Source organism: Phyllobates terribilis, unplaced genomic scaffold (genome assembly GCF_046119375.1).
Source record: "Phyllobates terribilis strain yellow unplaced genomic scaffold, ASM4611937v1 Scaffold_2__4_contigs__length_985480577, whole genome shotgun sequence".
NCBI lineage: Eukaryota > Metazoa > Chordata > Amphibia > Anura > Dendrobatidae > Phyllobates > Phyllobates terribilis.
The window spans coordinates 802,321,476-802,346,124 of record NW_027362762.1 but is presented as its reverse complement, the minus strand read 5'-3'; the positions used below and the strand labels follow the sequence as shown (position 1 = coordinate 802,346,124).

At 43.1% G+C, this 24,649-nt stretch overlaps 1 protein-coding gene across 1 annotated transcript in view; it reads right to left on the bottom strand.

Annotated features, from left to right (window-relative positions):
• Positions 1–10,208: 10,208 nt before the first annotated feature.
• The window catches only part of PHEX (phosphate regulating endopeptidase X-linked), a 401,425-nt gene continuing 386,984 nt past the window's right edge, over positions 10,209–24,649 (bottom strand). The window contains exons 19-22 of the mRNA XM_073667505.1: positions 18,643–18,708; positions 14,141–14,245; positions 13,887–13,963; positions 10,209–12,088 (exon numbers count right to left, since the gene is read on the bottom strand). Coding sequence (XP_073523606.1) covers positions 11,986–12,088; positions 13,887–13,963; positions 14,141–14,245; positions 18,643–18,708 — 351 coding nt within the window. The 3' untranslated portion in view covers positions 10,209–11,985. The remainder of the gene's footprint in view (positions 12,089–13,886; positions 13,964–14,140; positions 14,246–18,642; positions 18,709–24,649) is intronic.

The window sequence follows — 24,649 nt, the reverse complement described above, 5'->3', positions numbered from 1 at the left end:
AGGCGGGGAACTACCCTCAGCTAGAAACCGGAGGCTGTGACATTTCACGTGGCGCAGCCCCTCGCTACACCCGCTAGGAAGGCACCATATAGGGTCAGGGAAACTGGCACCAAGGTTTACCAGAGAAGGCCAGAGGCAGCCGGACAGAAGCAAGGTCACTGGCGGGGTACGACAGGCCAGAGAAAGGACACACAAAGGGGGTCCTGTGAAATGCTCCAAAGTTATCTGAGCTATCTGGGAGTTGGCCGAGCCCCTCACCTGGTGAACACTGTGCGACGCGGGAAGTTACAGCCGGCTGGAGTAACGTGGAGTAACAAACTGTGAGTAAAGATCCTGGACTGCATTACAGAGACTCTGAGTCATTATTCCCTCGCACCATCACCCCCATCATCCACACTTGCTGCCCTGAGGCTATACTCCTCCTGTGGAGAGTTATACTATCCTCTGCTGCACTCACAATACCAGCCTCAGCGGTCTGCCCTGCCGCGGTGGTTCCATCTGACCGCAATCCACGGGTGGCGTAGTCGGACATTTAATCGTTAAAACCACATAAATAGACTGCCACTGGTTTGACCACCCTGAGCCACGGGATCGGGTCGCCGCCATGGAGACTACAACCCCCAGCATCTACAAAAATGCCTGGTTCCGGGTTCCCCACGCGGCCCAGGGGGCGCGTCAATTTACTGACCTGACATAACAATGGCAACATATTTAATTCTGTATGATAAGTTAATTTGCAAATCAAAGGGTGAATTCTGGAATGACTCCAGAATTTATTTTATTATTTAAAATTTTTTAAAAGGGTGCTAAAAACAATGGATTAATTAATAAATATGCAAGTTTAATAATATTTTAGTTCAGCTTTTCCTAAATGTAAAACAGTTATACATTAAAACATAAAGAAGTCTTTGCATTATAAGCTGTTATAATAAATTTATACTTTTACCTATATAAAAAAAAAATCGTCACAATCAGTGAGTCACCTATAAAATAGTCAATCTCTACTAACTGGTTAGAGCAGTGGTCCCCAACCTTTTTTGCACCAGGGACCGGCTTGAAGCAAGATCATTTTTCCATGGCCCAGCAAGGAGGGGGTGGGGTGGGCGGGGCTTTGGTCATATGGGGGCGGGGTAATGGAGGGATTTGGAGTTTAGTGCATGCTTATCATATAGTGTAGACCAGGTCCCCGCCAGGAGCTATGCCAGGAGCCCCACATAATGTGCTGTGCCAGGAGCCGCATCACTGAGGCCCCATCACGCCCTGCAGCAGGACAGGGCAGCTGTCCTGACAGCTGCTGTTCAGCTGCATTTACTTCATCCCAGGGGCGGACACAGACTGTAGTGGGCCCCTGTGCAAGAAATTTTTGGGGGCCCCCCCCGCCCTTCATAAGGCAACAAAGTTATGTAAACATAACCCCCCCATGTGCATCTCTCACCCCCCCATGTGCAGCTCACCCCCGTGCATCTCTCATCCCCCTCCGTACATCTCTCATCCCCCCCGTGCATCTCTCACCCCCCCGTGCATCTCTCATCCACCCCCCGTGCATCTCTCATCCCCCCCGTGCATCTCTCACCCCCGTGCATCTCTCATCCACCCCCCGTGCATCTCTCATCCCCCCCGTGCATCTCTCACCCCCCCGTGCATCTCTCATCTCTCCCCTCCCCCCATGTGCATCTCTCATCTCTCCCCTCCCCCCATGTGCATCTCTCATCTCTCTCCTCCCCCCATGTGGATCTCTCATCTCTCCCCTCCCCCATGTGCATCTCTCATCTCTCCCCTCCCCCCCATGTGGATCTCTCATCTCTCCCCTCCCCCATGTGCATCTCTCATCTCTCCCCTCCCCCCCATGTGGATCTCTCATCTCTCCCCTCCCCCATGTGCATCTCTCATCTCTCCCCTCCCCCCATGTGCATCTCCCATTCCCCCCACTCCTAGTTAATTGTATTTAAAAAAAAATAAAACTTGTTATACTTACCCCCATGCGATCCCTGCAGAATCCTGGCGCTCGTCCAAATCGCTGACACCAGGTTCTCCTGACTTCCGGCCATGTGACGGCGCCGTCACATGACCGGAAGTCAGGGGAATCATGAAGGTGCTGCCGCAGCAGCGCAGCGCTAAGATGTCCCGGACCCGGCGCTTAGCATGCGGCCGGGGGCCCCATGAGGAGAGAGACGCACAAGAGGGGGGCTCCGAGGGGGCTCCTACCGGCCGGGCCCCATACTGGAGTCAGGGCAGTCATGCCCTGATGGCGGCCCTGCTGGAGGCTGGAGGGGCCCCCTCTCCCCGCGGACCGGCTGAAAAACCCCAACGGCCCGGTCCTGGTCCGCGGACCGGCGGTTGGGGACCTCTGGGTTAGAGAAGCCTTGTTATGATTCAATATTTCTCCTACAAAACTATCTTGTGTTTCCATCTTGATGGCTTTCTGTCCTGAGGATTGCACCAGGTTTGCTCAATATAAATAGTTTGATATCTTATTTTTCTGGAATGACCTTTAGTTACCTTGTACATTAGATTTTATTCCCCTTATTTTCTGTAAGGATAGTTGGGCAGAAAAAACACAGGGAAACATTAAATACGTTTTCTAGTTTTTGAGTGAAACAATGAGATAGAGTCTGAGATAGACAGACATTTATTTTAACAATAATTATCTCTATCGATAATATCATGTCAAAGTATTAAAGAAAATAAAAATCATGTCATGGCAGATAAATATTTAAAAAAAAGAATATACTGTACAAGGAAGATACATGAATACTTAGTATGATAAAAAAGTACAGTATATCTCAACTGTCTGTTATGTAACATGAGCTGCCTAACATTGTGCACTTCCTACTTGTGTCTCCAAACAGCTCTAATCCACTCAGGAATGGACTACCAGAACCTTTGTAATTTACTTATTAATTTATCCATCCATGAAAAACACTGATGGCACATTGATGTTAAAAACAGACACACAGACCATACACTGATGACACACTGACGGTAAAAACAGATAAAAGAACCAAACACTGATGACACATTGATGGTAAAAACGGACACACGGACCATACACTGATAACACATTGATGGTAAAAATGGACACACTGATGACACACTGATGACACACTGATGGTATAAACAGATACACGAATCAAATCAGGATGACACACTGACGGTAAAAACAGATAAACGAACCAAACACTGATGACACATTGATGGTAAAAACGGACACACAGACCATACACTGATGGCACATTTATGGTGAAAACGGACACACGGACCATACACTGATGACACATCGATGGTAGAAACAGATACATGAACCAAACACTGATGACACACTGATGGTAAAAACAGAAACACGAACCAAACACTGATGATACATTGATGGTAAAAATGGACACATGGACCATACACTGATGGATGACACCCTGATGGTAAAAAACGGACACACGGACCATACACTGATGACACACTGATGGTAAAAACAGATACACGAACCAAACACTGATGAAACACTGATGGTAAAAAACGGACACACGGACCAAACACTAATGACATATGGATCCAAAGATATTTTATCTATAAAAAGAGTAAATTTGGCAGACTTTGAAGACCCTTTGTAAGGCCCCCTTCACAAGTCCATATAATACCGATACTGGAAAAAACAGTAAAGGTGTCATCAGTGTTTTGGACCAATGTGCCATCAGTGTGTCATCAGTGTTCCATCCGTGTGCCATACATTTTCCAGTATGGCTTAAGAAAAATCAATTCCAAAGCATCTCCTATACTTTGCAATGTCAAACACGAATAATACACCGACGGCAAACGGATGACACATGGATGCCATTCGTGTGCGCTAAGTGTTTTTCACAAACCCATAGACTTGTATTAGCCATTATCATCCGAGCTGCTGGAAAAAAATGGACATGTCTCCGTGTGGTTTGCATGGACCCACGGTCCGTGCAAACACACATACATGTATGCAACACCATAGATTACAATGGCTACATGTGGTATCTGTGAAAAAAAAACAGATGCCACACGTACCTGAAACAAGGACATGTGAAGGGGCCTCACCAATATAATGCATTGATTTTAGAAATCATTTTCTTCATCTTCCATGACAAATTTAAAAGTGCGTCTTTGCACTTTTGCATTGCTTTCAACCAAGACAAATGCATTCACTGGGAAATGTCATTTCAACATTTTACAACCTTATCTGGCCATGTGGTGTGTAACACATCTTCAGACACATGCATACGGTGCTGAAAAGACATGGAAACAGCATGGAGAAGACCCCCAGAAGCATCTCTGATTCCCAGGTCACTGCCTAAAAGTGTGCCCATCATAAGTGATCCTTGGAGCTTGCGAAGATGACTCCTGCAATGCACCTGTCATTGCAGACTTGCAACGTCCTTGTCCAAGCGCAGCATTCAGTTGTCCCTACCCCATTCCAAGTATGCAGCCAGTCAATCCCACCACAGGCTGAAATACTATACTGCTAAATTTTTGACAGCTGCTTGCACTTGAAATGTGGCCTTTTAGGCTCGTGGAGGCGGAAGCTGTCCACCACCTTATGGCAGCGGCTGGGTATCCATACTCGGTCCCCAGCTTCCACTATTTCTCGCGGTGTCGTCTCCGCCTTCCACAAGCAGGGGTCCCTCAACATTACCCGTGCCCTCCCCAATGCACTTACGTGCTTACGTGGGAAGTACCGCCTAACCACAAACACGTGGACAAGTGAATGTGGCCAGGGACGGTACGGAGCCAGTCCACAGCTTGTTGGCGAGAGTTGTATTTCACCCCAGCCATATTTTTAGCTTGGTGAAAGGACTTGGGAAATCGTATCTACTCCAGCTGTCATTTCTCCCAGGAAGTCCTTTAATGCGGCTTGGCGCATAAGCAATGGCAGCAGCCCATCCAACATCAGCTCGCACTTGTCGGTGGTGCTTCGACACACAAACATCTTTCTTTGCCCTTTAATTTTTATGACTATAGAGTTGGGCAATGGCTTGATCTGCAATGCGGTTTCAGAAATAACATGCAATTAAGCATGACGAATCCACATTAAAAAAAGCAGCCATAGAGTGTCCGGGAACCTTCCCACATACTTTTCTTAGCCAGGGCTGCTTCTCGGCAGGGTTGGATGGGCCCACCAGAGAACCGGAGACTCCTCCGGTGGGCCCTGGCTTCTCCTTCAGGAGAGCATAGTGCTAAGGTGAGGCCATGATGATGAGGATAGAGGCCGCCATTTGCTTAGTTTTCTGTTACTTGGAATGCAAGCGCAAGTATGCAGCCAGCCACCCACCCACCCACAGGCTGCAATACTAAACTGCCATGTTTCTGGGCAGCTGCTTGCACTTGAAATGTGGCCTTGTGGAGGTGGAAGATTTTCACAACCTTATGGCGGCGGCGGCCGGGTGTCAATACTCGGTCCTCAGCCGCCACTATTTCCCCCGATATCATCTCTGCCTTCCACAACCAAGGATCCCTGAACATTACTGCTCATACTTTTCTGTGGGAATTTTCTTGCCTCCTACAAGCCTGGAATATTTCCAGTGAACTATGATACGATGCCACGGTATTAGCACTGCCCCCAGTACCAGTAGTGAAGCCATCCACAATTTCCTTCTCAGGAATTCTATTTGGTAGACTAAGTGGTTGCCAAAATACATTAGTTTCTCACAAATGAGCTGAACATACACTGTGTTCCAAATTATTATGCAAATACTATTTTCTCAGATTTTCCCAAATTACCTATATGAATTGCAGTCATTGTAATTTTCCAGTCAAATAACTATTAGAGTACAATTGAAGGGTTTTTGTACAAACTGCCTATGATAACAGTATATTTTTAAAAAAATAAAACACTCAAACTGCACTCAAAATGCATGTTCCAAATTATTATGCACAGCAGAGTTTTCAACCTTTTCATTTTAATAAAGAACAAAAAAATGGTCATTTTTGAAATTACAAGCATTAGCAGTTTATTACAAACTGAAATCAAACAGTTTTCAACTCAAAACTTTATTCTATGTGATGTAACATTTGCACATAGGACCCCTTGTTTGAAAGAAGCTTCTGAACTCTCTCATTCATTGAATTTGTCAGGTTTTGGATGGTTTCTGCTTCAATTGTTTTGCATGAGGACAGAATACCCTCCCAGAGCTGTTGCTTAGATGTGAACTGCCTCCCGCCATCATAGACACTCCTTTTGATGATGCTCCAGAGGTTCTCAATGGGGTTGAGGTCAGGGGAGCATGGGGGCCACACCATAAGTTTGTCCCCTTTTATGCCCACAGCAGCCAGAGATGCAGATGTGTTATGTGCAGCATAAGATTGGGCATTATCATGCATGAAAATGATCTTGTTGCGGAATTCTTCTTCTTGAACCATGGCAGGAAGTGCTGTTTTAGAAACTCAACATACATTATGGAGTTCATCTTTACCCCTTCAGGGATCCTAAAAGGGCCGACAATCTCTCTCCCCATGATTCCAGCCCAAAACATTACTCCACCTCCTCCTTGTTGCTGCCGTAGCTGTGTTTGCATGGGGTGTCCATCAACCAGCCATCCTCCACTCCATCCATCTGGACCATCGAGATCATTTCATGCATGATAATGCCCCATCTCATGCTGCACATAACGTCTATAGCGCATGAAACTAGCTCCTGTTCTTCCTCCTCCTCCTCTTCCTCATTGTCACCCAAACCACGTTGAGATGAGATGAGGATGGGCTGTGTGTAATCACCCTGTATGGTTCCTTGCTCCATCTTATCGTGCTCCGCCTGCAATGCATCTTCTTTAATTGAGAGCAGAGAGCGTTTCAGAAGACAGAAGGGATGGTGATGCTAATTATGTCATCATCGCCGCTCATCATCTTGGTGGAGTCCTCAAAGTTTTGTCTGACATCCATGTACACTTCTGTGGTTTTATGTTTGGAGTCTGACCTGAATACCGATGGCCTTGCTGATGCTGGTAGTCAACAACTGCCCTCTTCTGCTCACAAATCCTTCCCAACAGATGGGGTAGAGTTCCAACACATGGGGACATCACAGATCAGTCGGTGAGCTTGAAGCAGCAAACCCTGCTGAAGCACGGCAAGAGCAGCGGAAGCTGTAGCTGACTTTATAAAATGGGCAGCACACTTTGACAAGCAGATCCAGCAGATCCGGGTAGGTTTTGAGAAACTGCTGAACCACGAGGTTAAGCACATAGGTCAGGCATGGTATGTGTGTGAGCTCGCCTCGCCTCAGAGCCGCTACCAGATTCCGGCCATTGTCACACACGAGCATGCCTGGCTGTAAGGTCAGCGGTGTCAGCCACAGATCAGCCTGCTCTTTCAGAGCTGTCCACAACTCTTCTGCATTGTGTGGTTTGTCACCTAAGCATATTAGCTTCAGCACAGCCTGTTGCTGCTTGGCCGAAGCAGTGCTGCAGTGCTTCCAGCTTGCGACTGATGTGGTCATTTCGGAGATGGAGGCTGAAGAGAAGGAGGAGGAAGTACAGGAGCTGTAGAATGTGGGAGCAACCCTAAATGACCCAGGGTCCGCAATCCTCGGCGTCGAGAGGACGTGTTCTGCCCAAGGTCCAACTGGGTCCTGGCTGCCACTAAAGTAACCCAGTGTGCCGTCAGCAAGATGTACCATTCCTGCCCACAAGCACTTGTCCACGTGTCCGTGGTTAGGTGGACTTTACCAGTAACTGCGTTGTTGAGGGCACGTCTAATATTGTGGGACACGTACTCATTTAATGCAGGGTTGGCACACCGGGAGAAATAGTGGCAGCTGGGGATCGAGTACCGAGGGACAGCCTCAACCATCAGGTTGCGGAAAACTTCCGTCTCCACGAGCCTAAAAGGCAACATTTCAAAAGCAAGCATTTTCGAAATGTGTGAACTTAGTAGTGTGGCCTGTGGGGCATTAGCTGCGCATTTGTGCTTGCGTTCCAAGGACTGGGGTATGGACAACTAAACGCTGCGCTGGGACAAGGACGTGGATGTGCTTGCTGATGGTGCTACTTGAGAGTGTGCAACAACATGTGCAGGACGGGAGGCATCTTGGCATGCGCCATGGACAGGGGTTGCTTGCACAACAGTGCCAGAAGCAGTTGTGTCACTCGCAGACACTGTAGCTGGACCGTGGGGTTCGGCCCACTTAGTCGGGTGCTTTGCTGCCATGTGCCTGATCATGCTTGTGGTGGTCAGGCAGGTAGTTTTGCTACCCCTGATGATGCTAGCCTGGCAGGTGGTGCAAATGGCCTTTTTGGGGTTATCTGCAGAAAAATAACCAGACTCGGGAAGACCTAACAGTTGTACTGGCAACTTCCGTCGTGTTGGCTTTACGTGGAACGCTTTCCTACCTTGTGGTGCTATGCCTCCCTCCCCCTGTGTGCTGCTGTCCTCCCTCTGTGTGTCCCCCTGCCAGGTTGGATCAGTTACTATATCATCCACCACCTCATCTTAAACTTCCGCACCCTGGTCCTCCTCCTGACTTTCTGGCAATTGTGTCTCATCATCATCATGCACCTCTTGTGACAGTAATTGCACTTTACCACCGTCGCCTTCGTTTGACCATGGCTGCTCCAATATTTGGGCATAGCTACACGCTTTCTCCTCTTGATTCGCTTGAAGCTGGCCGGGCGAGAGGCCCGAATCTACAAATGTAAAAGTGAACAGCTCTTCTGAGTGTCCATGTGTGTGATCAGTTTTCTTCAAGCACTCGGCATGGTGGGAGGAAGGAGGATCAGGGTAAGGAATATGCGGTCCAGACTACTGAGATTTGACCATGTAGAAGACAGGGTGGAGGTGGTGGTGGCCAAGTGACTGGAAGCATTATCTGCTATCCAACCAATAACTTTTTCACACTGCTCTGTGTTCAATAGTGGTGCTCTGTGGCCCCTAGTAATTGCGAAAGGAAGGTCAAGCATGAACATGTGGGTGTTTGTTGTGGCACAATTTTACCTTGCCCACGGCCACGTCCTCGGCGTCTGCATGCACCATCACCATCACGTACACTTCCCCGTCCCTTGCCACGCACGTTGCCCATTTTAAATGGAGGACAATATTTTCCACGTTCACGAGAAATGGCTGATTTTGGAAAGCAGTTATATGTGATATGTCTGACAGAGAACCAAGGCTTTAAATTGTAGACCTGTAATTTACTAATATTATTCTACACAGAGACCTAGTGTGAATAGCTTGACCGACACACTGCAATGGAATGAAAATGGAAGAAATGGCTGATTTTGGAAAGCATTTATATGTGATATGTCTGACAGAGAACCACGGTTTTAAATAGCAGGTCTGTTATTTGCTAATACTATCCTTCACAGACACCTAGTGTGAATAGCTTGACCAACATACTACAACAGAATGGAAAAGGAGGCCAATATTTTCCACGTTCACATTAAATTTCTGGATTTTTATTGCTGAAATATGAAACAGGACTGGCTTTATTCTGCAGTGAGAACAAGCAAATGGAGCTAAAAAATAGTGCTTCTTTTTCTGGATTGCTTTTTAAGCAAATAACCAGGGTTAAGATAAAAAAAAATTGCCCTGACCCCTGATTTCTGGGGCTGTCTAGGAATATCTGTAAATATTACAGCAGCAGATAGGATGTTCAATGGACCCTCTTGTGCTGTATTATACACTGCAGTCTGCCATATACATTGCCTGCCTGCCTAGCTCTGATTATATGCAGCTGGATTAGTCCTCAGAAGGACTGTTGGTTCTGATGGTTATAGACATATGTTGTGGAATACCTATACGAACTATGAAGAAGCAAATCTCTCCCTGACACAGCAGCACCTCTCCCTACTCTGCCTGATTCTGGGGTCGACTGTGACGAGCATGGAGACGCCCGGTCTTATATAGACCTGATGACGCTGTACGGCCAGCCAATCACTGTAATGCCCACAATCAACATAGCTACGGCAGGCAATCCCTGCATGTTCATTGGCTCTCTAAAGAGCGCCAAACATACAGGGTGGGGACCCGAGTTTCCGCCTGAGCAACCCGGAAATACTCGTCGAGCACCGAGCTTGTCGAGCACCGTGATGCTCGGGCGAGTACCGAGCAGTGGCGATCGCGTTCGCTCATCACTAGAGAGGACTTAAGTGGCCAAAGCAAAATAAAAAAAGTAGAGTAAACAAGTTCAACCAAAACCAAAAGAAATAAGGAAAGATAAACCAAGGACTATAAAGTGTGTGGATATTTTATTAAAATGTGTTTCTTTTTTTCACATATTAGTACCTAAGCAACATGTAATATTTTATTGCCCTGATCCTTGCAATCTTTATAAAGCTTTGTGCTTTGTTTTTACATATTGGGACCAATATATCTGAGTACTAAATATAATGTACAACTTTTTTCTTTAGTATATACCAGCATATTCAGAATTTCAATAATGTTCCAAATTGTTGTTTATGGAAATCTCTACAGTCTTTTGTCTGTGGATCTTGATTAAGGGCATAAATTATATCCTTCTGGTGTCAAAAAGTGGCCAACAGAAAGACACACTAAAGATGCCTTTAATGATGTTATACAATGTTATACATTCTGAGGTACCAATCACTCACATGCTATGGATATAGCTAGGGGCAAATATACCATTAGTGCAACCTTCGCTGCACAGGGTCCCACGAGGTAAGGGGGCCCACGACTACCTCTAAATCAGCAATCAGCTTCTGTTGCAGATGCATAAAGGAATGTATTATTAGACTGCTAGGGACCCATATACTGTTCTCGTACAAGGTCCCTCTTCTGCCTGTGTTTGTTCCAGTATTTAAAGGGGTTATCTAACAAAAAAAGTACATTTTAATTAATAATTCTTGGATTAATAATAAGTTCCATAATTGTGTTAAAAAATGTTCCTGTGCTCAGATAATCTTATAAATGTGCCTCTGCTGTGTACTGTGTAATGGCTGTGCCTGATCAAGCAGGAACATGGTCTGATAATACCACATCTCCTGGCAAGGGGAGGAAGCAAAAGAAAGTATACAGACAGGACAGAATGGGATCTCAGCTGCTGATTTCTGTGAGGTAAAACATCTTTCTGCCTCATTAAAAGCAATGTTTTAACTCACAGAAAAAAATACATTAAACTCTGAATTTAACAATAGGCCTATGGAAGGGCAGAAAAACATATGATCATATGATGTTCAGTAGCACCATGTCACAACTGGTGTGCGTAGTACATAAATTAGTTCTTAATATGTGCATCAGATGTGTACGTATATATATGAATGATTGTAACATAAAATCTTCCCTCACCATTCCCTGAGAGCTGTAAATAAGAAACTGTGTATAAATGCTAACAGTCCTGAATTTAGTAGGACAGTCTTGATTTTTCAGATACAATTCTAGAAAATATGGTGCTGCCCCAAGCATAAGGAAGATGGGGTGTATGTCAACCCTGCCCTAAAAGTATGCACATCTAGACAGTTTGGAGAAATTCCGCGGCTGCTGATGGCTTCCCCTGGCAGGGCTGTGGGGGGAGACGTTAACAACCCTATTCTAATACAACCAATGTTGGCAAATATGCTTATATTGTAATTACTGACCATTGAGTGATCAGTTATATCAGCTCAATATGCAAAAGTACAGAACTTATTGGAATGTGTTATTATGGAATTTACCCAGTTATTTTACATTGACAAAATATTAATAATAAAAAATACTTTTTGGGAAAATCCTGATTTAACCTTCATTTTGTAGTCTTTCAAAGACTGATCAGCTTTTGTCCTTTAAAATAAAGTCCACTTCAGAGTTACAGAACACAAGGACATCATACACTTGGCTATGGTATTTTAGCATGTGAGATATATCCATGAGCAATTCTAACACAGCATGGATGTTTAATCCTCATAATATTTTTTTCCAAATAGCTCTAAGACGGTAAAGTGGATTATCTTCTTTGGTTCCAAAAATGAAATATCATAAAACAATTTATACAGCAGCTCAAACAGCAGTCCTTGTAGCACATAAAATGAGTCTTCTTCATGTCTACCACACTCGGCATGAATTATTTCCACGATTCATTAATGTGTTCTCTGGACAGTTGAAAGCTTTTCGAAATTCTTCAAAATTACTCATTGCACCAATTACCCTGAGGGATAAAAAAAAATGAATTTTTTAGTATGTGTAATTTATTGTTTCTGCATTTACATTTGTTTTACCTGTATCTCAGTGTTCATAATTCTTAAAAAATTCTAATCAGATAGAAAAGTTATTAGAACTGCATTGCTGAGTGGGACAGAACAGGACAAGGTCTCTGTGGTTTCTTCTCATGTTTTCACTTTCTAAGGGCTCGTGGACACACACCATATTTTTGGTCCAAGTGCTATCTGTGAAAAAAACAGACAGCATTCGGACCATGTTATTCAATGGGGCGGTGCAGATGAACGATTTTTTTCACTGACCAAATCGGCGTGTGAAAAAAATCGCAGCATGCACGATTTTCCTCCAGAAACTGGAGACATGTTGCCCATTTAAGTCTATGGGTGCGCAAAAAAAATGGGATGCCATACAGAGTCACAGTTAAGCATCCACTTTTTATGGATACATTGCAATTCTGTAACATTGGAAACTGTAAATGGTCCTGTAAATGTTTAATAGTAGCTGCTGTAAAAAAATGGATTGCCCATGGACAACAATGGAGAAAAAAATCATCCCACTTTTCTGGATGAAACTCTGAACAATTTTTTATCCTACACTACCTGATTTCTTGATATATCGTGTATGGTAGCAGTTTACACCTTTTTTTATGGAAGTCTGTATTGTGTGAAGGTGTTGCAGATGATAGCCTTACAGCCTATGTGCCCACAATGCAGAAATGCTCAGGATTTTTTCCTGAGCATTTCTTCATCTCCCTGGCAGAAATAAAACGCATGGGGATTGTACATGCGGATTGTACATGCGTTTTTCCTGCCAGGGACAAGCGGATGTGAAGCGTTCTTCACTTGCATTTCCGCATGCAGGTTGACAAGCGCTTTCCAAGCGATTTTAGCATCACTTGGAAAGTGCTTGTCAACTTGGTCACACTATATAAATCCATGCAAACGGCATGGATTTATATACTGTGACCGAAAGAATGGTAAAAAATAAAAAAATAAATATATACTTACCCTCTGATGGCCCCCGCAGTCTTGCTTCGCGCTCCGTCCTGGCTGCCGGCATCGGTACACTTAAGGACCTGCCGACGTCAGCGTCGCGTGACCCGTCACATGACTATGACGTCAGCGCAGGTCCTTCAGTCCATCGCGAGCAGCCGGCAAGCACAGACAAGGAGACCGGGGGCCGCCAGAAGGTAAATATAATCTTTATTTTTTATTTTATTCTTTTTTTTACAGTTTTCTATGGTACCCAGGTCTGGAGGAGAGTCTACTCTCCTCTAGACGCGGGTACCATTCCGCATGTCCTTATCTAGTGAAGCAGAATGCATGTGTTCTAATGCAAGTCAATGGCGGCGAAAACGCAGCACTTCTGCAAAATAATTTGTAGTGCTGCATTTTTTCCCGCAATTATAATCCGCAGCGGAAATTTCCGCAGCATGTGCACAGCACATGCGTATTATCATTGGGGAACATGGCAGACCTTCTACCATGCATTTTTAAGCGTTTCTGCAGCGTTTTTGACGCTGCAGAAACGCTTATAAAAACGCATCGTGGGCACACAACCTTAATGTACATTCACATACCACTGCCCCATTCATCTGAATAGTGACTGCAGAAATGCTTGATGACAAAATAACCAAATTCAGAATGGTGGAGATGGCACGACCATGTAGTACATTTCACTGCAAAAATAAGTAGACTTCAGCAGATTCTCTTTTTTGCAGAGGTAATAGCAGCAGAGATATTTTTTGTGATTGAAAGGTATGGTGCACTGAGCTCAAGAGGTCTTACCGGAACTGAGGTGGGCTATGTACTCCATTCATGACTAGTTCTCTTGCAGCTTCAGAGCGAAAAGTATTGCACCTTACCTAAGATATAAGATATAGATATCAAATAAATAAATCTTCAGACACAATCCGAAAAATGAAAAGCTTTGAAAAACTGATGGACTGGTTTGCCAATGAGGAATTAGCGTACTAGTCTGAATTAGCATTGATAAACAAAAGTTATTAGGGACCATTAGTAAAAATGTATCATTGACTTACATGAGAGTAGCTTAAGAAAAACAGTTGATTGTGGTTAAGATCTAAGCCCGGAAGAAGCAATTCCTCTTTTCCATTTCTCTCTTCTTTAATCCATTTTCTGTATGCCTATCATTAAAAAAAAAGTAAAATGTGTAAGTTATCTTATAATGTAATGTCATGAAACAGTCAGTAATATTTCCTTCATTCTTCTTTTAAGCTCTCATTCACACATCCATGTTTAAACACGCATATGAAAAAATGGTACCAGTGTCATCGGTGAGTCATTGGAGAGCCATCAATATGTCTGTTTTTACCATCAGTGTGGTCATCAGTGTTTTTCAGGGATGGATAAAGAAAGAAATAAAGCTTCTCCTATACTTTGCAATGTTAAACATAGATAGCACACGGATGGCATCTGTATGCAATATATGTTTTTCACAGAGCCATAGACTTACATTGGCCTTTGTCATCTGTGCTGCTGGAAAAAAAACAGACATGTCTCCATGTGTTTTGCATGGACACACGATCCATGATAAACATGGACATGTGAATAGCACCATAGGTTTGGGTACGTGTTCTATCCGTGAAAAAAACGGATGCAACACGGGTCTCTGAATGAGGCCTCAAGGATGTTTTATTAAAAGCACATTATTTTAGCTTGCTTAATTTAGATTACTTTAACTCCTTTACCGCCTTGGGATTTTCTGTTTTTGTGTTTTCATTTTTTGCTCCCCTTAATCCCAGACCCATAACTTTTATATTTTACAGTCAATATGGCCATGTGAGGGCTTGTTTTTTGCGGAACGAGTTGTACTTTTGAACAACACCATGGTTTTATCATATCATGGTCTGGAAAATAGGAAAAAAATCAAAGTGCGGTGAAATTGCAATTCCACAACTGTTTTTTGGGGGTTTGGTTTACAATATTCAATAAATGCTAAAACTGACCTGCCATTATGATTCTCCAGGTCATTATGAGTTTGTAGATACTAAACATGTATATGCTCTTTTTTATATAAGTAGTGAAAAAAAATCCAAAGTTTGTAAAAAAAATAAATAAAAATGGCGCCATTTTCCGAGACCCGTAGCGTCTTCATTTTTCGTGATCTGGGCCTGGGTGAGGGCTTATTTTTTGAGAGCTGAGCTGAAGTTGATGTTTTTATTGATACAATTTTGGGATAGATAAGATGTTTTGATCGCCCGTTATTGCATTTTAGTGCAATGTTGTGGTGACAAAAAAACATAACTCTGGTGTTTTGATTTATTTTCTCGTTACGCCGTTTACCGATCTGATTATTTTTTATATTGATAGATTGGGCAATTCTGAGCGCGGCAATACCAAACGTGTATTTTTGACTGATTTTTAATTGTTTTATTTTGAATGGGGTAAAAGAGGGGTGATGTGAACTTTTAGATTTTTTTTTATTTTTTTAATATTTTTAACCCGTTTACCCCAAAGCCATTTTAGGTTTTTGCGTTTTCATTTTTTTGCTTCCCTTGTTCCCAGAGCCATAATTTCTTTATTTTTCGGTCAATATGGCCATGAGAGGGCTTATTTTTTGCAGGACAAGTTGTACTTTTGAACAACATCACTGGTTTTACCATATCATGTCCAGGAAAATGGGAAAAAAATTCCAAGTGTGGTGAAATTGCAAAAAAAAAGTGCAATACCACAGTTGTGGGTTTTTTTTGTTTTTTTTTTAACACGTTCACTGAATGCTAAAACTGACCTGACATTATTATTCTCCAGGTCGTTACGAAAGAGGACCTGTAGTGTCTTGTAGATGTACTAAAAACCTGAGAGACATGTTGATCAAAAACAGATTTAAAAAAGTATCAAAAAATTGGTTAGATACGGATTCCCCGAAGGGCAATTTCAAATGTGGACATTGCAATTTTTGTCAATTCCATACCACTGATAAATTGCTTAAAATAGGTTCTATTGATCATTTAGTATGTGATTTAATCTCTTGTCATACACAATTTGTGGTTTACGTGATCATGTATTCCTGTAATTATTTCTATATAGGTAAAACTATCAGTCCACTTTTTGTGAGGTTTCGAGAGCATTTTAAATCAATTCAAACCAAAAAAGGTTCCAAAAGATTGATTGACCACATTTGCGATTGCCATGCAGGAATACCACGAGTCCTGCGGTTTTCAAGATTGGAGTAGGTCCGTTTGCCAGTACAAGGTGGAAACTTACATAAACGTTTGCTTAGGAGAGAGGCATGGTGGATCCTCCGCTCACAGGCGCAGGGTCCGACCGGCTTAAATGATAGAAATGAAATGTCAGTGTTCTTATAGTAATCTTAGAATGGCCATAGCCAAACCCAGTTGCTGTTAAAAATATAAAGGAGATGAAACAGTACCTTGGTTATGTATTTGAATACGATGTATCTTGGCATGTCTTGTATTGTGTTTTTAATTGATCTTTTTAATTTGCAGCTGTATGGTGTCATGTGATTTGACAGCGATAGGTTGCACATTAGTTAAATGTAGTTACCTCCATCTCTTCCCCCATACTTGTCTGATCCGTCGTCAATACAGATGTAATACCTACACCTCCCAGCTTGTGTTTTTATTCATGAAACAATAAAGAAGCAACTTTTATTCAGACCGTTGAGTACCTTCTAAACTTTTTGCACTATATAGACACTTGAATCTTTACATAGAAATTTAGCACCCGGTCTTAGGGGATAGGTGCTTAGTCCTGTATCCTCCGTTAAACATGTGGTATGCACTGGTGCCAGGGTTCTAATTGACTTTCCATGAGGGCTTATTTTTTGCGCACCGGGCTGATGTTTTTATTGATATCATTTTGGGGTAAATCTGATGTTTTGATCGCCCGTTATTGCATTTTATTGCAATGTTGCGGCAATCAAAAAAAACGTAATTCTGGCATTTAGAATTTGTTTTCTCATTACACTGTTTACCGGTCAGATTAATTCTTTTTTTATATTGATAGATCGGGCGATTCTGAACACAGCAATACCAAATATGTGCATGTGTTTTTCTTTTATTGTTTTATTTTGAATGGGATAAAAGGGGGGTGATTTATACCTTTATATTTTTTTAATATTTTCAAAAACATTTTTTTACACTTTCTGCATGCCTCTATAGTCTCCATAGGAGACTAAATGCAGCACTTATCTGATCGTTTCTGTTTCACACAGGCGATTAGTAGATCGCCTCTGTGTAGCAGAAATGCTCACTTGCTATGAGCACCGACCACTGGGCGGCGCTCATAGCGATCTAGACATGACAACCACATGGATCTGCTGCAGACCCCGGGTTGTCATGCCAACCCATAGGTGACCCGCGATCATGTGATGGGTCACCGATGGGCGGGGTAAATGATGCGCATCCGGTTTGCAGAGATTGACAGTGGCATATAACTAGTTAACAGCTGCAGGTGTATCGCAATTCCACCCGCGGATGTTGCGGGCATGTGTCAGCTGTATAAAAAAGCTGACATGTGCCCAATTCAGTGCAGGTTCAGCGCCGGAGCTCACGCTGAACCTGGGGTTCCTACGTGGTGCATACTATTATGTGCCATGTCGGAAAGGGGTTAAAAACATTTTTTTTTTACTTTTCACTAGCTTCAATAGTCTTCATTGGAGACTAGAAACTGTGATCTTCTGATCACCTGTGTTACACATAGTTGGGCTTCAGCCCTTCTATGTGTAACAAAAGTGCTGATCTGCTATAAGCGCCGACCGCTGGGTGGCACTCATAGCAGATTGGCTGCAGTATGCCAACCACAGGGGTCTCCTGCAGACCCCGGGTTCTCATGCCAACCCATTAGCGATCCGCGATCATGTGATGGGCGTGCCGATGGGAGGGTCTTATGTGCCCAAAAAGGTGCAGGCAACCTATACGTCCAAGGTTGTAAAGGGGTTAATCATAATGTTAAGAGATTCTTAATGTTCCAAATTATCATTACTCATTTGAAATAATGTATGTAGTATTTATTTTATATATCTCCAGAAAGCAAATATTTTCAGCTGATATTACTTTTTGTACTACAAGAAAATATTCTTAAAAAGAAACTCCAAGTGAATTTTCAAGATAAGTAAAATAGAAAGTACTAGGATTATGTAACGTGGGCTGTTTATTAATTCAATGTGGTTTCTCAAATGTAGTTTCCCAAGATAGTCTGAATATTACAGGTTCTCAACACCATAAGAAATGGCTGCATATTACTGGACTGCACAGGAGAAATTGCCAAAATTACACCCTCTTCGTGCTATCAGTCAATGCTCTGCAAATTTTGCTGAAAACTGTACCTTATAGTCTTCCTCCTCTGTCCACCCTTTACATGCACTTTGCACATAATAAAAATAAGTCTGAGAGCTTTCTGTTCTCTTTTAGCTACTCCTTTTTTGCATTGGCATCTGAATGCCGGGATGGAATTATCAGAAAGTCCATTTTTTATTTCAGTAGATCACAAACCATAAAGAAATTAATTTTCCTACCATCTTTGTTACTATCGTGTTTTAAAAATGTATATATTTTCTTACCCGAAAGGCTTCTCTCATCCCTCCATTATCTGCAATGTTTTCTGCCAGAGTCTTTGTTCCTTTTACCTAAAAAAATAATAATGTATGATCACAAACATATAATAAAATAAAACAAATATATAAATAATACATTGGGCAAAATAACTGAGTAATTTTTAACTGTTTCTCACCATAGGACGTGAATTAAAGGGGTTGTCAAACGAAAAAAAGCACATTTTAATCACTAAATCTTGGAATAAAAATAAGTTCTACAATTGGATGTGTTTAAATAAAATGTTCCTGTGCTGAGATAATCTTATAAATGTGCCCCTGCTGTGTACTGTGTAATGGCTGTGTTTGACCGTGCAGGAACATGGTCTGATCATTCCACAGCTCCTGGCTGGGGTAGTAATCAAAAGAGAGGATACAGAAAGGACAGCACGGGATCACAGCTGATTCTTTTTGTGAAGTAAAACATTTCCATACCTGTTTTTCCATACAAAGAATCATTTGCGATCCCGTGCTGTAATGTCTGTATACTCTCCTTAGCTTCCTCCCCTGGTCAGGAGCTGTGGAATGATCAGACCATGTTCCTGTACGGTCAGACACAGCCATTACACAGTACACAGCAGGGGCACATTTATAAGATTATCTCAGCACAGGAACATTTTTTAAACACGTTCAATTGTGGAACTTATTATTATTCCAAGATCTATTGATTAAAATGAACTTTGTTCTTGCGAAAACCCCTGGGAAGGGGTCTGAATGTCTGGAAGGGGCTCAGGAGCTGATATCTATCCACAAGAGGCTGGTGCCAGCTATAATACATAGTCAGCATCAGTCTCTAACAGCCGCAGCTGGAGCTGAGTTCTAGCCATGGCTGTAAACCATTTAAACTCTGACAGCGACAATTGAACAAGTGCACACCAATGCTATTGCATATTTTCACTATATACTTCAAAACCATGGCATTACAATATATAATACAAGTGATCAAATGATTACAGGTTCAAGTCCCCTCAGGGGACTAATAGATTAAAAATAAAAAAAGTTTTTAAAAATATAAAAAAAGTAAAAAGATACAAAAGTTCAAATCATCAAGTTTTATTCCCCTTTAGAAATAAAGAATGTAAAAATAAAAAATAAACATATGGTACCGATACTTTTGGAAAATACTGCAAAGAGAAAAAAAATAAAAATATTGCATGTACACAAAATTGGTATTAATAAAAAAATAAAGTCATATCACTGCCCGAAAGACAAGCCCTCATTCAGCCCCATCAAAAGAAAAAAAAATGTTATTGGTCTCGGAAAATGGCAACATAAAACAAAAAGATTTTTTATTTACAATACAGAATTTTTTTTCACCACTTAAAAAGAAAAAAAATCAATGCTTGTTTGGTATCACCATAATTAGACTGGTGTACAATCATGTTTCATTTTTACTGCACAAAGAAGGTTTCAAAAACATAACCCAAAAATAAATGGCGGAATTACATTTTTTTTCACCATTTCATCCCATTTGGATTTTTTTCCCTTGTTTTAGTACATTCTGTGAAAGGAATCATGCCACTGAAAACTAAACCTTGTCCGACAAAAAAAGCACTTGTATTATTATTATTACTGTTTATTATTATAGCGCCATTTATTCCATGGTGCTTTACATGTGAAAAAGGGGTATACATACAAAAACAATTACAATGATCTTTAACAAAACGTGACGGCGACTGGTACAGGAGGAGCGAGGACCCTGCCCACGAGGGCTCAGAGTCTACAAGGGATGGGTGAGGATACAGTAGGTGGGGCTGGAGCTAGTCGTTCAGCGTTATGGTGGAGCGATGGTTACTGCAGGTTGCAGATTTGTCGGAAGAGGTGGGTCTTCAGGTTCCTTTTGAAGGTTTCCACGGTAGGCGAGAGTCTGATATGTTGGGGTAGAGAGTTCCAGAGTAGGGGGGATGCACGGGAGAAATCTTGTATGTGATTTTGGGAAGATTGGAGGGGTGCGAGAGTGTTGGAAGGGAGGCCACAGATCAGAAGGTTGCAGTAGTCGAGGCGGGAGATGAGGGCGTTCACTAGTGTTTTTGCAGATTCGTGGTTGAGGAATGTGCGGATCCGGGAAATATTTTTGAGTTGGAGTCGGCAGGAAGTGGAAAAGACTTGGATATGTGGCTTGAAGGAGAGATTAGAGTCCATGGTTACCCCAAGGCAGCAAGCTTGTGGGACTGGGGAGAGTGAACAGCAATTGACATGGATACATAGATAGGGGGTGAATGGGAAGGTGGAAAGATGATGAATTCTGTTTTATCCAGTTAAGTTTTAGAAATCTGGCAGAGAAGAAGGATGAGATAGCGGACAGACATTATGGGATTTTGATTAGTAAGGAGAAGATAATGGGTCCAGAGAGGTAGATCTGTATGTCATCAGCATAGAGTTGATACTGAAAGTCGTGAGACTCTATGAGCTGTCCCAGGACAAAGGTGTAGATGGAGAAGAGCAAGGGTCCTAGAGCTGAACCTTGGGGGACACCGACAGATAGGGGGCGAGATGAGGAGGTGGTGTGTGAGTGGGAGACACTGAATGTCCTGTCTGTTAGGTATGAAGAGATCCAAGATAGGGCCAAGTCTGTGATGCTGAGAGATGAGAGAGTCTGTAAAAAGAGGAAATGGTCCACTGTGTCAAAGGCAGATGACAGGTCTAGGAGGAGGAGGACAGAGTAGTGTCGCTTGGATTTGGCGGTTAGTAGGTTGTTGGTGACTTTCGTCAGGGCCGTTTCAGTAGAATGGTGCAGCCGGAAGCCAGATTTGGGGCGGTCCAAGAGAGAGCAGGAGGAGAGGTGGGAGGACAGTTCAAAGTGAACATGTTGTTCCAGTAGTTTTGAGGCATAGGGGAGAAGTGATATGGGGTGGTAGCTTGTCAGAGAAGATGGGTCAAGGGAGGGCTTTTTGAGGATGTAATCGAGGTGCATGTTGAAGCATGAGGGGAAGACACCAGTCGATAGTGACAGGTTGAAGAGGTGGGTTAGGGTTGGGATGACGATAGTGGTAAGGCTGGGGATGAGGTGGGATAGGATTGGGTCAAGTTCACTGGTGGTGAGGTGTGATTTGGAGAGTAAAGAGGAAAGTTGATCTTCTGTAATGGTGGAGAAGCTGGTTTTGGAGCAGGAGGATTGAGAAGGTGTGAGGAGGGGCTGGGGGGACTTTAGGCAAATGCTCTGTCTGATGGTGTCAATCTTCTGCTTGAAGAATGAGGCAAAGTCTTTGGCTGAGAGGAGAGGGAGGAGGCACTGGGGGGCGGAGGAGAGAATTGAAAGTGTAAAAAAACTGTTTTGGGTTGTGAGACAGGGAGGATATGAGAGATGAGAAGTATGTTTGTTTTGCTGCAGTTAGTGTGGACTTGAAGGTAGTGAGGGACTGTTTGAATGCGATGAAGTGCTTATTGGAGTGGGACCTTTTCCATCTACATTCCACAACCCTGGAGGCATGTCGCAGTTCTTTGGTTAGGCTGGTGTGCCAGGGTTGCCTGTTGATTGTGCGAGCTTTGGTATGTGTGAGGGAGCGACCGAATTGAGAGCTGCAGCTGTTGTGGTGTTATATAAAGCGGCAGAAACATCTGCATCATTCAAGGAACTGATGTCTGTAAGAGGGAGGAGGGATTCAGAGAGTGAGTGTAGGTCAAGGTGTTTAAGATTTCTGTGAGGGTATGCAAGTTTGTGGAATGGGGATTGTTGCCCTGGAGAAGAGAGGGTAGAAAATGTAAGTAGGTTGTGGTCAGAAAGAGGGAGGGGTTAGTTAGAGAAGTTACACAGGAAAGAGAGTTGAGTGAAGATGAGGTCCAGAGTGTGGCCATCTTTGTGAGTGGCTGCGGAAGACCATTGGGTAAGGCCGAAGGAGGAAGAGAGGGATAGAGGTTTAGAGGCAGCTGAGAGGGAAGTGTCGATGGGGATGTTGAAGTCACCCATGATGATAGTGGGGATGTTAGCGGAAAGGAAAGTCATAAGTTACTTACCGGTAACAGGATTTCTCGGAGACCATGACAGCACTACGAGAGAGGGGATTCACCCACCAAGAACAGGAAACCTACAGGCTTAAAAGGGGTGGCCCTCTCTTCTCGCCTCAGTTTGGATTACAGAGCATTGAGAGGACCCCCAGGTTAGTAGACATAGCAAAACATGATAAACCAACATTTCTATAAATCATTAACTTAAGAGTGAAAATTAATAAACAAGGAGTGCTCCCACCAATATGAAGGGAGGGAATATAAGGGTGCTGTCATGGTCTCTGAAAAATCTCGTTACTGGTAAGTAACTTATGACTTTATCGGTCGACCATGACAGCACCGTGAGAGAATTACAGGGATGAAGAAGTTTAGGGAGGGACTACAGCTTGGAGCACCTTTCTCCCGAAAGTGAGATCAGACAAAACACCCGAATCCAGTCTATAGTGCCTATAGAAGGTAGACGGAGAAGACCAGGTAGTAGCCTTACATATGTCTTCTATCGAGACACCCGTCTTCTCCGCCCAGGAGGTAGTCACTGCCCGGGTGGAGTGAGCCTTCAATTCTTGTGGTATTTCATCACCGCTGGATGTATAAGCTAGGGAAATAGTCTCTCTGATTCATCTAGCTTTGGAGGACTTTGTGACCTTAGAGCCTTTCCTAACACCTTGGTAGCATATAAATAATGAACTATCTTTTCTAAATTCTTTGGTGACCAAGAGGTACCTAATTACACATCTCCTTACATCTAGTGTATGAAACTCTTCTTCTTTCCGGTTACCCGGATAAGGGCAGAAGGAGGGTAGGACTACTTCTTGGAGTCTGTGAAAACGGGTAGTTACTTTAGGGAGATAGGCGGGATCAGGTTTAAGAATTATTTTATCATCCAGGATCTGACTGAAGGGCAAGGCTGAAGACAGGGCATGAATATCTCTAACTCTCCTAGCAGATGTTAAAGCTATCAGAAGTGCTGTTTTAAGGGAGAGGGACTTAAGAGTGGCTAACTCTATTGGCTCAAAGGGTGGACCAGTTAAGGCTTTAAGAACCAAATTTAGATCCCAGGGTACCAATTTGCTTTTGACAATGGGCCTGGACCTAAAGGCGGCTTTAATGAAACGAGAAATCCAATAATTACTGGCAATTTGGGAGAAAATCTCCTGATTTAGTTCCCATTCCCCCTGTCTCAGAGTATAGCGGCTTAAGTAGTCTGCCCTTGAATTTTCTTTTCCCTTTATATGAAGGGCTGTTAGGGAACGAAGATGGCATTCCAAGACCTGAAAGAGATGATCCGCCACTCTCATCAGAGATCTCGATCATGTACCCCCTTGGTGGTTCACGTAAGCTACTGTGATTTTATTATCAGAGAAAACTTTTACATCACGATTTTGAAGAAAAACTAGAAAATAATTGACTGCCCTGTCTATCGCTAGCAACTCTTCAGCGTTGGAGGAGACACTCTTTTCCAAATTAGACCATGACCACTGGGTTACCATATCTTCCAGATGGGCCCCCCCACCCACTGGAACTGGCATCGGTAGTAATTGTTCGGGTTGTTCTAAAAACCCAGGGGACCCCTCTGGATAAGTTAAGTTCATTATCCCACCACTGTAAAGATTCAACTAACAGGGAAGACAAGGAAAACCTCCCCTCCAAGCGCCCCTTCAACATAACTTCATTATGCAGTACATCCCATTGTAAAACCCTGGAGTGATATTGAGCCCACAGAACCCCGGGAAGGCAAGATGTCAGGGTACCTAACAGGGACATCGCAGCTCTCAGGGACATGACTGGGTTTGACACTGCCCTTTTTACTTGATCCCTGATCCTTTATTTTTTGGCTTCAGGGAGGTAACATGTCTGAGAATCTGAATCCAGCATAACTCCTAAGAATTGCTGAACTTTTGTGGCCGTTAACCTAGATTTATTTAAATTGAGGACCCAGTCCAGATTCTCTAAGATGGAGATCACTATTTTTAGATGCTTACTACATTGAAGGGCCGAGTTACCAACTATCAGGAAATCATCCAGATAATTA